Source organism: Pagrus major, chromosome 8 (genome assembly GCF_040436345.1).
Source record: "Pagrus major chromosome 8, Pma_NU_1.0".
Taxonomy (NCBI): domain Eukaryota; kingdom Metazoa; phylum Chordata; class Actinopteri; order Spariformes; family Sparidae; genus Pagrus; species Pagrus major.
Window position 1 is genome coordinate 24,409,913 of NC_133222.1, and position 16,578 is coordinate 24,426,490.

The window sequence follows — 16,578 nt, forward strand, 5'->3', positions numbered from 1 at the left end:
GAAGTAGTGCTCCATGATATGGTTAAATCATATTGTGATTAATTTGACAGGTATTACAGTTGCGATATGATTCACAATGGGAATGATCATTTTAGCATCACATTTTTCATTTTCACTGAAAATACTATTAAAAGCATGATGATATGACATCTGTTGGGGTCTGTAGCAAACATGTTTTTTTTTCCATCTGGACAACAGGTTTTGTAGGTCAGGACCTCTGCAGCTCTGCAGTACTCCATTATAGTGCTGTTTGTCTCAGTTTCATCCACAAATTGCAGCCTCTGCAATTTTTATATTGCGCATGGCCAAATTATGATTTCAATAATATTTGATTAATTGGGCAGCCTTAGATAGAAGGCGTAGGAGGAAACCAATGTTCATATATCAGATTCACACTTCTGTAAGAATCGCTGAGTTGTGTGACTGTGGTCTGAGATCTCATTCTGTGAAACAAGGAAGAACAAACTTCTGTTATCTGTCTGTCACGTTTCTTGTTCTGCAGGTGGACAGATGGATGATGGAAGTTTGACTGTTGCCATAGCAACAGCATTGTTTATCTGTTTGCATATTGTTTTTGGTAGAAGAATTGAGAAAAGAGTTCTGAGATGGTTTTAAACACACCCTGTTTAAAGACCAAGAAAACAGAAGAAACGTGTCGAGTCATTTCTTAAGACGAGCTACTGCACAGCTGATGAAAAATAAAATCATCCGAACGGGCCCATGACTGCTGCATGCTTGTGTTCTTAGTTGTTAAAGTTTTTATTGTGTGATGTGTTGAAGTAGGTTTACAGTATGTTAGCACAAAACCTATCCAGGCCCATAGCACACACTGTATGTGTGTTTCAGACCATGGCTCTTTCTCCAGTCAACACCGCAAACGGTATGTGGTAGGACTGACTCATATCTTTATATTTATTTTGTATCATAAGTTATACAGAGCAAAATGCATTAGGTTGTTTAGGTGAGGCATTGATTCACATTTTTAAAGAAGTGGGGAAAAAAATCGAATTTTTAACAGAATGTGAAGAAAGAACAGCTTTCAGGTTGTGACGTGTGTGTAATGTGTTGGAGCGATATCTACAGAAGTTAGCATGCTATCCAGCCATCCCAGGCCCGCCTGTGATAGCGATGTACAGTACACACCAACCTCTTAGTCTGGACCACTTCCTTTTTTTTTTTTTTTTTTATGAACTGACTAGCTAAGGGCAGCTACAGTTAGCAGTTACTCTGGTAATATTTAAGTGCTGTATCGTAGGCAACTGGACTTGTTTCAGTTTCTTGAGAGAGGTTTCACCACTCATCCAAGAGGCTTCTTCAGTTCTAACTAACTGGAGGGGAGCTGCAAGCTTTAAACTCTGTGTGGGAGTGTCCTTACAGAGTCATTAAGGACACGTGAGCTCTGAGTTTCAGAGTTGTTAGGGCCACTTGTGGGTCATTGACCCAACCGGCCTTCATGTGGGTTGCTAAGGCTAGGTGAGCCCAGGTGTGAATGGTTGTTAAGCTGTATGGGGAGAGAACTCAGTACTGCATTGTAGGTGGGTGATAAGTAATGTCTTAGGCCACCTCCTCTGTTCAAAGACGTTCCAGTTTGACATAGATGGATTCTTTTACTCCTCTTTCAAACCATCCGTCTTCTCTGGCCAAGATGTTTACATTGTTGTCCTCAAATGAATGATTTGTCTCCTTCAGATGCAAGTGGACAGCAGAGTCTTGACCTGAGGAGTTGGTCCTCCTGTGTTGTTCCATTCATTTATGGAGAGGTTGTTTTGTCTCCCCAATGTAAAAATCTGTGCAGTCCTGGCTGCACTGAACAGCATCAACTACATTACTCTGTTTATACCTGGGTGTTTTGTCTTTTGGATGGACAAGTTTCTGCCTCAGCGTGTTGGTAGGTTTAAAGTGAACCGGGCCTTAGTCCAGTTGCCTATGATACAGCACCTAGATTTACCATGACTTGGATGACTGAGAACCCTCATCAACACTCTGGTAATATGTTGCCTCCTTTTTGTTTTGAGTAGGAACTGGACTTTTTAAATGTTACTGTAAATCCCCCAACAGTATAAAACAAGTTGAATCAAAGCTCCACCTCAACCAGAAACAACAAATGCTTCCAACTCATCAGATTATGTGTAATAATAATCCAATCTTATTTGGAATATATAGTATATGTATAATACAACATACTGGTAGGGGATATTCTCCATAATGTATACTTTTTATACTTAAGTACATCTTAAAGCTGCTGCTAATGTAATGTTGTGCAATAGTGAGTGTAGGACTTTTACCTGAAATGAAGGATTCACTGTGTATTGCTACTTTTACTTGCATGACTGGTGCCAACAGGCTAAACATTTGAGATGTATGCAGAAGTCATTTTGTAATGGACATGTTAGTGCCCCCTGGTGGTTAGAGGTCAATTAAACAGCTTTGCACTGGGTGTGCAGGTGCCCCAGTATTGATGTCAGCAAATCCAACACCACCTGTAAGTCTTCAAAGTTTTGATTTTCTGATATTTGTTCAACCAGTGTGATGCTCTTTTGCACTTATGTTTGCCAGCATTTTTCTTCTTCAGTGTAATCCCATCAAGCATTCAATATTTTGGAATGTCTTAAACGTCTTAAAGCTCAACTTTGTGAAACAGCCAATTTCTTTACTGTGGTTGTTTCTCAGTGTGGGAGGTTAAGTGCAGTTCCTGCTAGCTCAAGTCTTCACCCTCACTACAATAGTGACTCACAACATGGAACAGGATGTTTGTGTTCAACGTTTGAGCAAAAACGTGTGCACGATAAGCAAGAAAAGGTGACGTGTGTGTGCACGCTTGCATGAGTGGAAAAGAGAGAGAGAGAGCGGGTGTTATGCAGATGTGCATCTATGAGAAAGAAATCTGGTGGTGGTGGTTCGTTGGTATCTTCATTCTACACTTTCTGATTGCTGCTGCCACATACCAGCCCTGCTCTGCTCTCAACTCTTCAGCCGGCACTGAATGATTACCAATTTATACTGACGTCTTATTTAGATAGGATTTATTTTTAGGTCTGGACACAAGATTTGCTAATTAAATATCTATGTTTTCCTCCAGTTCCCCTTCCTTTTGTATTAATAATGTAGTGTGAAACACCAAGTCTGACCAGTTTTCAGTAAGGGAAGTTCACTCATGTTGGAGGTGGGACACTGGAGGAGCAGCAGATGATCACAGCTTGACTTTTTGTGTATTTTTCCATCAATAGTGTCTTCTTTAAGTCTACTGTATGGACTCCGTCTCTCAGAGCCTGCGAGGTAAGATGAGCCAACTTCAACACCAACAACATGCTCTTTTGTCTGAGTGACTGTTTGAAGGTTTGAAATAAAGCAGTAGCTGATCTTCAGTGCTTTGAAAGAACCATGCCACTGTTTTTGAATGTTTTACCACAGGTACTGCTAATCACATACAGTATATTTACATTTAGATATTTAGATACACTAGTCAAAACTAATGTAGTTTTATAAGATAAATCCTACCTTTATGAAGGTTGGAATGTTCAGTTTGTCTCTATTTTTGAATGATGTCTATTCAGCTTTATGTTCATTGTGGAGGATGTATGTTGTGATGTTGTTGTATTGTGTGATAGTGAGAAGTGTATCTAATATTTTGGTCACTATTAATATCACAACGGTGTAAAAGAACTGTTTGGCTGTGAGGGGATAACTGTTAGCTGGTTGTCTGGCTTGGACTGGACTACAGAGTAAGTCAAGCTTAGGTTTGCTGTTACAGAGGTCACATGTACTCACCTTTGAGTCAGTTGCACTCATGTAATTTTATATCGAGGGGGTAGCCACTATGGCCTCAGCTAACAGCTGTTTCCACTGTAACAGTCAGTAACACCAAATGACAAAGAGAAGGAAACATGACTCGATCTGTGGTTTGAACTGAGGAAAGAGACGGGACAGAGGTCAGAGACCACAAGATTCTTTGAAATTGTTTTCCTATTACTGCTTCAATCATGACTGCTTTTGTTGCTAAATATCTACAAGAGTGGACAATTGTCAGCTGCACTCAGTATGAACATGTCTGTGAAACTCTTCATAGAACAATTTGGCCAAGGGAAAGGAGAGACTACAGATGTAGGCATGGCAACCATGGCTTCCTTGTCAGTTGTTCGCATTGAAAAAATGACTAAAAACACATTTTGAATGTTCTCAAACTAGGAATATTCCATTCCTCACAAAAAAGTGGTGCTGGAGGCTTGGTAACATAGTGACTACTAACCAGAACAGTTAGTTCAGGGAATGTGTTACCACCAACTTCGATCTCACAAGTGACAGCAGAGCATGCTGCATCTCTTTTGAGGAGCATGGTTACGTAAAATTGGAAAACATTGGACCAATTCATGAATTAACACATCACTGATAAATAGCACACATTCTCAAACTCGATTAGTCTCCACTGATTTGGTCAATCCCATTTAACTTATCTGATAGAGTCCCAAGATTATTGTCATTAATGTTGGTTTGACTGAGCCTTTAAAAAGAGCAGGTGACACAACTGATGCTGTATCTACTGCACCTCCTCTCCCGGGGTGGTTCCTAATTAGCAATCAACTGCTGGCACACTTTTTGTTCCTTCCATAAGTGATCCACAGAGGTCCTCTTCAGATCTCACGAACTCCATATTTAAGGTTCCAAAACATTCATTGTCTAATGAAATATATGTTTGAAATTCCCTAAACAACATACATAAAAAAACCTATTACTATTTAGACTAATTAATAAATAATAATCAAGTCAGAAAAATAAACAATTCATGGTGGAGTGTTGGTGATGAGTTCAGGAGCCTCACAGACTAAGCTGCTCTGTAGTCTGGTGGTATGGCAGCAGATACTTCTGTATCTTTTGTCAGATGGCAGCAGAGTGAACTCTGACAAAAGTCAGACAACAACTCTCAAAAATTCCCTCGCTCTGAGTGTCAGACACAAAGTTTTCAACTTTGGCATTATTGCTCTGTAGTGGAGTGTACATTTCTTGTATTTTTGTTTTGTTTTTGTTCTTGTTTATATATCATTATTATTATTATTATTATTATTATTATTATTATTATTATTATCATTAATATTATTTTTATTATTTCTGCATATTCTGAACTTTGAATGGGAGCAGCTGTAACATAAACAATTTCCCCTGGGGAAAATAAAGTATTTCTGATTCTAATTCTGATTCTGATTCTGAACAGACTGCGGTTGGGTGGGTGTTGTCTTTTAGTGTCCTTTGGGCTCTGTGCAGACATCTCACTTCACAAATATCACTGATGCTCTGTAGATGGTACCAGTGATGTTCTGGGCGGTTTTAATCACCCACTGTAAGGCAAGTTTGTTTATATAGCACCATTCAGACACAAGGCAATTCAAAGTGCTTTACAGAGATATAGAAATGCATTAAAATAAGATATTAAAACATTAAGAAAATGTTAAAAGTGCATTGCAGAGCCCTCCTGTGATGTTTCCAGTCAGGATGTTTTCTATTGCTCCTCTGTAAAAGTTGATGAAAACTTGGCACAGGAATTTAGCCTTCTTAAGTTTTCTTAGGAAGAGCAGTCATTTCTGAGCTTTTTTTTTTAACCAGGATGGTGATGTGTGATGACCAAGATAGGTTCTCTGTGATGTTGATTCCCAGGAACCTAAAACAGTTTACCTGCTCCACCTCAGCTCCACTGATGTAGACAGGGATGTGTCTCTACCTCCTTTTTTCTAAAATCAACAATCAGCTGGCACTTTTAAATGTATGCACTGGCCTCACTGTGTTAATGTTCTACAAACTAAAGCTTTTGATGAAGTTCCCAGAAGCTGCAACACCACTTTTGTTATATTCAGTCTGTCATGTCCATGTGTGGAGGGCGTCTTTTACAAAGGCCATACCAAAAGACATCTGAGGGATCGCCTTGCCAAGCAAAAATATGCCATTAGACTAGGAATCCGATTACCCTATAGCTAGACACCTCAGTGAACATCACAATGTTAATGATGCTTTGTTGCTCATCGAGGGTATCGAGCACATCAAACCTGGAGAGGAGAGCCAGGAAACAAGACAGAATACAAAAACTCAACCAAAGGGAGGCTTTTTGGATTCATAGACTGGATGTGTTGAAGTATCCTGGTCTCAATGATGACATATATTCCACATGTTTTCTGTAAAGGCTTCCCCCTCTTTTTTTAATTGCCTTTTGGGATATTATTATTATTATATTATGTATATGGGCGTCTGTTATTTATGTTGTAAGCATGTAAACCTTTTGTGTCATCTAATCTTTTGTTGTTTCATTGCTTCATTAACTTGAATGTGTTTCACCTGGTATGTCATCATCTGGGTCATGTGAATGCCTCCAGTTGGCCACCATATAGGTGGGGCCACATGGTGTTGTTTGTTCGAAGCCCTCATGAAAACCTGATGGTTGAAACATGTTGGCTTTTTTAATGATTGCCCTTATAAGTTAGATTGCCTTTGGAATCAGCTGCTTTGGTTTGATTTCCTCCCAATATGAACTCTCATCATTATTTACAATCTGGCTAATGATGGTTATGTCGTCCACAAACTTGATAAAAAAAATAAAAAAACAGAACATAAAAGACACTAAGGGCCGGATCTACTAAAGGTTTGCGTGTATTAAAACGTGTGCAAACTCCTTGCACACGCAAAAAATTGTACAAACTGATTTACTAACAGTGCGCAAAAAGGGTTGCGTCTGTCAAAGGTGCAAAATAGCGCGTCTGCATCCAGTTACTACGTTTGCAGCACTGAATATGCAATATGGGGCGTTTACATGCAATTGTGCGTGTTCTGGGTGGAGAAAATGTAAATATATTAATTTAGCACACGCAAAGTGATTTATCAAACCTGAAAGCAATTTTGCTAATAGAAACTGCTTCTATATTTAACACGTCTCAAAGGGAGGTGCAAACGGTTTGTATGCGTAATTGCGCACACATGGCTGCGGTTATTGTTGCAAGAAGGAGACGCCGAGAATGCATTTTTCACCCTCGTGTTAACATTTTTTGGGATGAATGAGGAAACTATCATTAGAACATATCGCCTATCCAGCCTTGCCATTTTGGAGCTGTTGGAGGAACTCAGAGCAGATTGCACCTGCTCCTCAACGCTGGTCAGAGGCATTTCATCCACGGTGCCCCCACCTGTTTTATTTTCAGACCTTTTATTATACGCCAATTTGTCTTTTGTTCTTCTTCTGATGTCTTGGTATCTCCTTTTCACTTCATCCACTGTTCGCCTGTTTTTTCCAACAGCATTAACTTTTTCACCGATTTTCTCCCACACGGCGTTCCTTTGCGCGACCGTCAGATTCCTTTGCTGTAGCTCATTGAAATGTTTATTCGCTTCCTCTACCAACACTTCTAATTCCAAAGGGTCGAATTTCACTTTGTGCTTTCGCTCTCTCAAACTCGCCATGCTGAAAACCATGAAACACGCTAAACCCTCATTTAAATAGGCGTGTCTCCAACACGTTTGCACCTGTTGTCATTTACGCAATCACTCTTAGTAAATCGCCCGCAAACCGCGGTTCAACCCCACACGCAAATTTCTAGATTGCGCACGCAGATTAGTACAAGCAATTTGGGATCTTAGTAGATCCGGCCCTTAATGTACTCTTTCTGATGAGTCTATGTTGGTCCAGAATGTCACTGTCATTGTTGTATGTAGTATGAATGGAACAAGGTAGTTCACATTAGCTATATGCAGATGATAATGGATGATAAAGGTTCAGCAGTAGTCATTATCAGATACTTGAGTTCGGTCAATTCTGCTGGCTGACAGTGCCCCTGTTTGTGTGTGTCACCCTGTGAGCAGATCAGATCTCAGAGCTGCTGAAGCCAAACAGAGTCTGTCTGGTGACTCCTGTTGTCCTGAACCACTCCAATCAGCCATGTGGGAGATCAGCCAACAGGTTTGTGGTGAGTGATGGCCCACTTCCCACCTGGGGCAATGAAGACTTTCATTCTAATATTGAATGTATTATGCTTACTGCATATAGAAACCAGGTGCAATCATGGCAGGTTCAGAGGTTTTAAGTAGAGGACAAATATGATATACTTGGATCAAACATGCAGAAACCAAACCATTATTGGTGTATGTGAAAGACTGCTCTGAACAATTTTGTATTACAGTCCCATCCTGTTGGATTAGTGTGTATGTCATTATGTATATGTTTTTACTGTAACCTGCTTGAGGCAAGGCTGTATTACAGAACACATAAGGTAGGCCCTGGCCCCTTGGTCCCCAGACCCTCAGGGTCCTGGAAACCCCAAGTTCACTGTGTGCACTCAGTTTATGGTATATTGTTTAATATCTTCCTAGGATATACAGATCTAATCAAGTGAAATAATAAAGGTGACACCTGAAAAATTACCTAATACTTTTTGAGGGTTTTAAATCTCATTTCAAACCTAAAATTACTGCTAGCTAACTAACTAACTAACTACAAAACCCTTGGTACAACTGCTGTGCCAGATGCAACAGCCATGTTGTTCCTGACGGGGGAGCTATAGGTCTGTCAGTCATGTCTAACAACCTCTCTCTTCTTCTTCTCTTTATGTCTCTCTGTCATAGGTACTGAGTCTATGGAGATGTTACTTGGTTTTAAACAAACAGCCTGTCAGGGTAAATCACAGCTCACACATCTTTTGTAAACCAACACCCATTAGCAACTTCTTTCCACAAAGTTTGAAATATCTGGGTTGTATTTTTCTCATTTCTATGAACCGGTTAAACTGCTCACTCTGACTGCTCTGATGTGTCATTGGGAATGCAGGGGTGTTCCTAAAGGGCTGCAAAGTTGTGCTACATACATTTCTTTTCATTTTCTGGCCTTCATTGTTTTTTAAAAAAAGAAAATTCAATAGTTTTTCAGATGTGTGACTCTATCTGAACTATAGAGAGAAAACACACTGATGGAGATGCTCTTATAGAGATCTGAAACCTGTGATTTGTAAGCAGATACTGCTTTGACACTTTATTTGATAGTTATTGAGCTGTTAAAATAACTCCATATAATAACTTTGTTAAAAGTGAAAGTTTCCCATACAAATAGTACTTCAGTAAAAGTCTTAAAGTATCAGAAATAAATGGCAATAAATGTTTCAAAACTATAAGTCAATATTTACATGTATGTATATACTGTATACTATAGGTTGACTGATTATCGGCCTGGATGATTATTTCACCCACATTTTACTGATTGTCAGAATCAGTTTCTGATTGCCAATTAAATGAATATATTCAAATCTGCGCTACTTTATCTGTGATATGCAAATATCGGCCGATAATATCAGCCAATTGATATAACGGCTGTAGTAAATACTCAGGTAAAGTACAAGTACCTCAAAATTGCACTGAAGTATAGTAGTTGCATAAATGTACTTAGTTACATTCCATCACTGCTAGAAAGACATTATTTCACTCCCCTGTTATAACTTAAACCTCATAGTGATCAGTTTTTGTTGAAATTCGTCACAACCAACTGAATATTTTCCATATACATGATTACCAGTGTGTTCTTTAGAATATCGAGGATAACACGGACACTGTTTGTGAAAATCAATGCTGCTTTTGAATGTTCAAAATTATTTTTTTTCAGTTAGAGCAGCACAAACTAAATTCTGTACCATCCACCTTTATCATATTGTGCTGGTAAAGATATCCCAACCCTGTATATATATATGCAAAATGGAGGGATAGATTTTGGAGAACTTTTAACCACCATGGTTATTATGTCCATGTAGGTGGAGAGCACATTCAGCTACCTGGAGATTTGCTCCATCAACGTTCACAGCCTGACACAGGTAAACTCTCTTTCAAAATCATACTTGTAAAAATCTAATTATTTTTCTTCATCATTTACTGTATTTTTACCCAGTTATACAGTATATTTGTATTCAGTAGAGCACTAGATGCAAGATAAGAGCAATATACCGTAATTATTGTAAAACATTGTGAGATTAAATATTTCAATAATTGGATGTAAAGCTAAAGACACGATTGGCTTATATGTTTATGCTGACATTAACCATCATGCATGAATCCATGATACTGTGTGTGTTCCAGATTGTTTTGGAGACAGACAGGCAGACTCTGTCTTTCAGTGTATTTGATGTTGAGGATCTTGAGGCCATGGTTAGTCACATGACTGCCTCACTGAAGAGGATCTTCCCTGACTCATCACCAGGGTGAGTTTCACTCCTCAACATGCTCATATTCTCCATCAACGTGTAGTTCCCTTTGGCTCCATATGCATCAGTAAATACATCATGTCAGTGGATAGATCATGTTGTTAAATGGATCTTGTCAGTAGATGGATCTTGTCAGTAGATGAATCTTGTCAGTAGATAGATCATGTCAGTAGATAGATCATGTCAGTGGATAGATCATGTTGGTAAATGGATCTTGTCAGTAGATGGATCTTGTCAGTAAATAGATCATGTCAGTAGATGGATCACGTCAGTAGATGGATCACGTCAGTAGATACATCATGAATGAATGAATCTTTTGTCATTATACAGGGTGTACAATGAAACTTCGTTCGACTATTCTCGGTAAAAGACAACATAAGTTAGACAATATAAAATATATTAAAAAAAAATATTTAAAAATATAAAAGGCACACATGGAGATTAAAACAAGACAGGAGCAGCAGTATATATAAAAGAAAGAAAGTGTCTGTGCAGCAGAAAGGTGTCAGTGCAGCTTCAAATAATGATGATAATAATAAGTGATAGCAGCAGCATGTATAACATGCATGTGTATAACAGTGACTGTTATGATGGAAGTGGGATGATGGAGGCAACAGCTCTGGGGTAGAAGCTGTTTCTCAGTCTGTTTGTTTTGGTTCTGATTGTCCTGAACCTTCTGCCAGATGGTAGCAGCTCAAACATGGAGTGACCGGGGTGTGTGATGTCTCTGAGGATGCTGAGGGCTTTCTTGTTGAGCCTTTTTGTGTAACTGGTGTCCAGTCTGGGGAGCTCCAACCTGATGACGCGCTGAGCCGCCTTCACCACTCCCAGAAACTTCAGCTTTTCTACCTCCTCCACTGTCTCCCCATTTATGTGGAGGGGGGCGTGCGGTTCCACCTTAGTCCTACGGAAGTCAACGATCATCTCCTTGGTTTTGGAGGTGTTGAGGATGAGGTCGTTTGCTCCGCACCACTGTATGAGATGATCCACCTCACGCCTGTAAGCTGTCTCATCCTCCTCTGAGATCAAGCCCACTACAGTCGTGTCATCGGCAAATTTAATGACAGTGTTTGAGGGGTAGATGGGGGTGCAGTCATGTGTGAATAGTGTGAAGAGCATTGGGCTCAGCACACAGCCCTGAGGGATTCCAGTCCTGAGAGTGAGGGTGGAGGAGATGTTTTTGCCCACTCTGACTTGCTGTGGACGGTCCATGAGGAAATCCATGACCCATGCACGCAGGGAGGAGCTGAGACCCAAGATGTACAGTTTGGAGACCAGCTTGTGGGGGATGACTGTGTTAAATGCAGAACTAAAGTCCAAAAATAACATCCTCACATAGTTGTTTGGTGTCTCCAGGTGGTTCAGGGCGGGGTGGAGGGCTGTTATGATGGCGTCTTCTGTGGAGCGGTTGGTCCTGTATGCAAATTGGTGCTTGTCCAGGTCAGGTGGGATAGTAGCCTTTAGGTGTGAGAGCACCAGCCTCTCAAAGCACTTCATAATAATTGGTGTTAGTGCTACAGGCCGGTAGTCATTTAGGCACTTCACAGGGGATTTTTTGGGCACCAGGACGATCGTGGAGGTTTTGAGGCATGTTGGGACAGCAGCTTGTTGTAGTGACAGGTTAAATATGTTGGTTATCACACCTGTAAGCTGGTCGGCACATGCTTTCAGAACCCACCCGGGCACTCCATCTGGACCAGCTGCCTTATTCACATTGACTCCCCTCAGGACGGTCCTCACCTTATGTTGCTCAAGGGCCAGCGCTGGTTCCTCATCAGCCAGGGTGAAAAGTGGAGCTGCTTCCTCCCTCTGGGTGTCAAAGCGAGCAAAGAACTGATTTAGGGCATCAGGCAGTGTGGCGTCATCCTCAGGCAGCAGGTTGGTGGATTTGTAGTCCGTCAGTGCCTTGATGCCATTCCACATGCTGCGGGAGTTGTGGGTGTTGAAGTGTTCTTCAATGCGCTGTTTGTATTCCCGCTTTGCCTCCCTGACGCCTCTGTGGAGATTCCCCCGTGCTTCAGTGTAGGCCTGCTTGTCCCCTGACCTGAAGGCTGCATCTCGCTCCCGCAGTAGTGCTCTCACATTTGTATTAAACCATGGTTTCTGGTTAGGAAACACTCTTATTGTCTTCTGTGTTGTGACATTTCCTGTGCAGAAATTGATATATACCAAGACAGAGTCAGTATATTCCTCTAGGTCTGCCCCCTCTGCAAACACGCCCCGGTCTGTGTCTTCAAAACAGTCCTGCAGCATTGAGGTGGCTTCCTCAGTCCATACCTGCACTGTTTTGATGGTGGGTTTTTCTCTGCAGATCCGTGGTCTGTACGCTGGGGTCAGGCTGAGAGAGATGTGATCTGACTGGCCTAGGTGTGCAGATGGAGTTGCTTTGAATGCTCCTGGGATATTGGTGTAGACTTGGTTGAGTATATTGTTCTCTTGAGTTGCAAAAGTCACATTTTTGTGAAATTTCGGCATGACCAGTTTAAAGTCCACATGATTAAAGTCCCCAGCTGCAATGACCACGCTGTCCGGGTGCACTGTGAGCTGTTTGCTAGCGCTATCATGTAGCTTTTCCAGAGCAAGCTTAGCCTTAGCTTGCGGGGGGATGTAAACGGCCATGATTATTATGTTTGTGAATTCCCTCGGCAAAAAGAAAGGTCTGCACTTTACCACCAGGAGCTCCAGGTCAGGGCAGCAATGTCTCTCCACCATGTCCACAGCTGTGCACCATTTATTGTTCACGAAGATACACACACCTCCCCCGCGGGTCTTACCGGAGTCACTCGTGCGGTCCGCTCTGTAAACAGAGAGGCCTGCTAGTTGGATAACGGTGTTTGGTGTGTTGTCGTTATGCCAGGTCTCTGTGATGATGGTCGCACAGTAGGGAATGATTCTCGCTCTGATCTCGTCCATCTTGTTGACGACTGACCTGGAGTTCGCGAGGAAAAGGCTTGGTAGTGCTGGTTTATACGGGTTAGCCTTTAGCCTGACTGCACGCCATCATGTCAGTAGATACATCTTGTCAGTAAATAGATCATGTCAGTAGATACATCATGTCAGTAGATACATCATATCAGTAGATAGATCATGTCAGTAGATAGATTATGTCAGTAAATAGATCATATCAGTAGATACATCATGTCAGTAGATACATCATATCAGTAGACAGACACATCATATCAGTAGATAGATTATGTCTGTAGACACATCATGTCAGTAGATAGATCATGTCAGTAGATAGATCATGTCAGTAGACACATCATGTCAGTAGACACATCATGTCAGTAGATAGATCATATCAGTAGATACATCATGTCAGTAGATACATCATGTCAGTAGATAGATTATGTCAGTAGATACATCATATCAGTAGATAGATCATGTCAGTAGATAGATGATGTCAGTAGATACATCATGTCAGTAGATAGATTGTCAGTAGATACATCATGTCAGTAGATACATCATGTCAGTAGATACATCATGTTAGTAGATACATCATGTCAGTAGATACATCATGTTAGTAGATACATCATGTCAGTAGATACATCATGTCAGTAGATACATCATGTCAGTAGATAGATTATGTCAGTAGATACATCATGTCAGTAGATAGATTATGTCAGTAGATACATCATGTCAGTAGATAGATCATGTCAGTAGATAGATTATGTCAGTAGATAGATTATGTCAGTAGATACGTCATATCAGTAGACAGACACATCATATCAGTAGATACATCTTGTCAGTAGATAGATTATGTCAGTAGATACATCATGTCAGTAGATAGATTATGTCAGTAGATACATCATGTCAGTAGATACATCATGTCAGTAGATAGATCATGTCAGTAGATAGATCATGTCAGTAGATAGATTATGTCAGTAGATAGATTATGTCAGTAGATACATCATGTCAGTAGATAGATGATGTCAGTAGATACATCATGTCAGTAGATAGATTATGTCAGTAGATAGATTATGTCAGTAGATACATCATGTCAGTAGATACATCATGTCAGTAGATAGATCATGTCAGTAGATACATCATGTCAGTAGATAGATTATGTCAGTAGACACAATGTCAGTAGACACATCATGTCAGTAGACACATTATGTCAGTAGATAGATTATGTCAGTAGATGCATCATGTCAGTAGATAATGTCAGTAGATACATCATGTCAGTAGATACATCATGTCAGTAGATACATCATGTCAGTAGATAGATTATGTCAGTAGATACATCATGTCAGTAGACACATCATGTCAGTAGATACATCATATCAGTAGATACATCATGTCAGTAGATAGATTATGTCAGTAGATAGATCATGTCAGTAGATACATCATGTCAGTAGATACATCATGTCAGTAGACACATCATGTCAGTAGAAATATCATGTCAGTAGATACATCATGTCAGTAGATAGATTATGTCAGTAGATACATCATGTGAGTAGATACATCATGTCAGTAGATAGATTATGTCAGTAGATACATCATGTCAGTAGATAGATTATGTCAGTAGATACGTCAAGTCAGTAGACAAATCATGTCAGTAGATACATCATGTCAGTAGATACATCATGTCAGTAGATGGATTATGTCAGTAGATACATCATGTCAGTAGATACATCATGTCAGTAGATACATCATGTCAGTAGATAGATTATGTCAGTAGATACATCATATCAGTAGACAGACACATCATATCAGTAGATACATCTTGTCAGTAGATAGATTATGTCAGTAGATACATCATGTCAGTAGATAGATTATGTCAGTAGATACATCATGTCAGTAGATACATCATGTCAGTAGATAGATCATGTCAGTAGATACATCATATCAGTAGATAGATTATGTCAGTAGATACATCATGTCAGTAGAAATATCATGTCAGTTGATAGATCATGTCAGTAGATAGATTATGTCAGTAGATACATCATGTCAGTAGACACATCATGTCAGTAGAAATATCATGTCAGTAGATACATCATGTCAGTAGATAGATCATGTCGGTAGATAGATCATGTCGGTAGATAGATCATGTCAGTAGATACATCATGTCAGTAGATAGATGATGTCAGTAGATACATCATGTCAGTAGATAGATTATGTCAGTAGATAGATCATGTCAGTAGACACATCATGTCAGTAGATACATCATATCAGTAGATACATCATGTTAGTAGATACATCATGTTAGTAGATACATCATGTCAGTAGATACATCATGTCAGTAGATACATCATGTCAGTAGATAGATGATGTCAGTAGATAGATGATGTCAGTAGATAGATTATGTCAGTAGATACATCATGTCAGTAGATAGATTGTCAGTAGATACATCATGTCAGTAGATAGTTTATGTCAGTAGATACATCATGTCAGTAGATACATCATGTCAGTAGATAGATTATGTCAGTAGATAGATTATGTCAGTAGATACATCATGTCAGTAGATAGATTATGTCAGTAGATACATCATGTCAGTAGATAGATCATGTCAGTAGATAGATTATGTCAGTAGATACATCATGTCAGTAGATAAATCATATCAGTAGATAGATTATGTCAGTAGATACATCATGTCAGTAGATAGATTATGTCAGTAAATACATCATGTCAGTAGATAGATTATGTCAGTAGATACGTCATATCAGTAGACAGACACATCATATCAGTAGATACATCTTGTCAGTAGATAGATTATGTCAGTAGATACATCATGTCAGTAGATAGATTATGTCAGTAGATACATCATGTCAGTAGATACATCATGTCAGTAGATAGATCATGTCAGTAGATAGATTATGTCAGTAGATAGATGATGTCAGTAGATACATCATGTCAGTAGATAGATTATGTCAGTAGATAGATTGTCAGTAGATAAATCATGTCAGTAGACACATCATGTCAGTAGATACATCATGTCAGTAGAAATATCATGTCAGTAGATACATCATGTCAGTAGATAGATTATGTCAGTAGATACATCATGTCAGTAGATAGATTGTCAGTAGACACATCATATCAGTAGATAGATTATGTCAGTAGACACAATGTCAGTAGACACATCATGTCAGTAGACACATTATGTCAGTAGATAGATTATGTCAGTAGATGCATCATGTCAGTAGATAGATTATGTCAGTAGATACATCATGTCAGTAGATAGATTGTCAGTAGATACATCATGTCAGTAGATACATCATATCAGTAGACAGACACATCATATCAGTAGACACATCATATCAGTCGATAGATCGTGTCAGTAGATACATCGTGTCAGTAGATAGATTGTGTCAGTAGATACATCGTGTCAGTAGATAGATTGTGTCAGTAGATACATCATGTCAGTAGATAC

The 16,578-nt window shown here is 39.6% G+C and overlaps 1 protein-coding gene across 1 annotated transcript in view; it reads left to right on the plus strand.

Annotated features, from left to right (window-relative positions):
* The first annotated feature begins 3,248 nt into the window (after positions 1-3,248).
* carmil2 (capping protein regulator and myosin 1 linker 2) overlaps positions 3,249-16,578 on the plus strand; it is a 109,205-nt gene continuing 95,875 nt past the window's right edge. Inside the window, 5 exon segments of the mRNA XM_073471216.1 lie at positions 3,249-3,276; positions 7,834-7,937; positions 8,593-8,643; positions 9,765-9,824; positions 10,087-10,208. Of these exon segments, the coding sequence (XP_073327317.1) occupies positions 3,249-3,276; positions 7,834-7,937; positions 8,593-8,643; positions 9,765-9,824; positions 10,087-10,208 (365 nt within the window).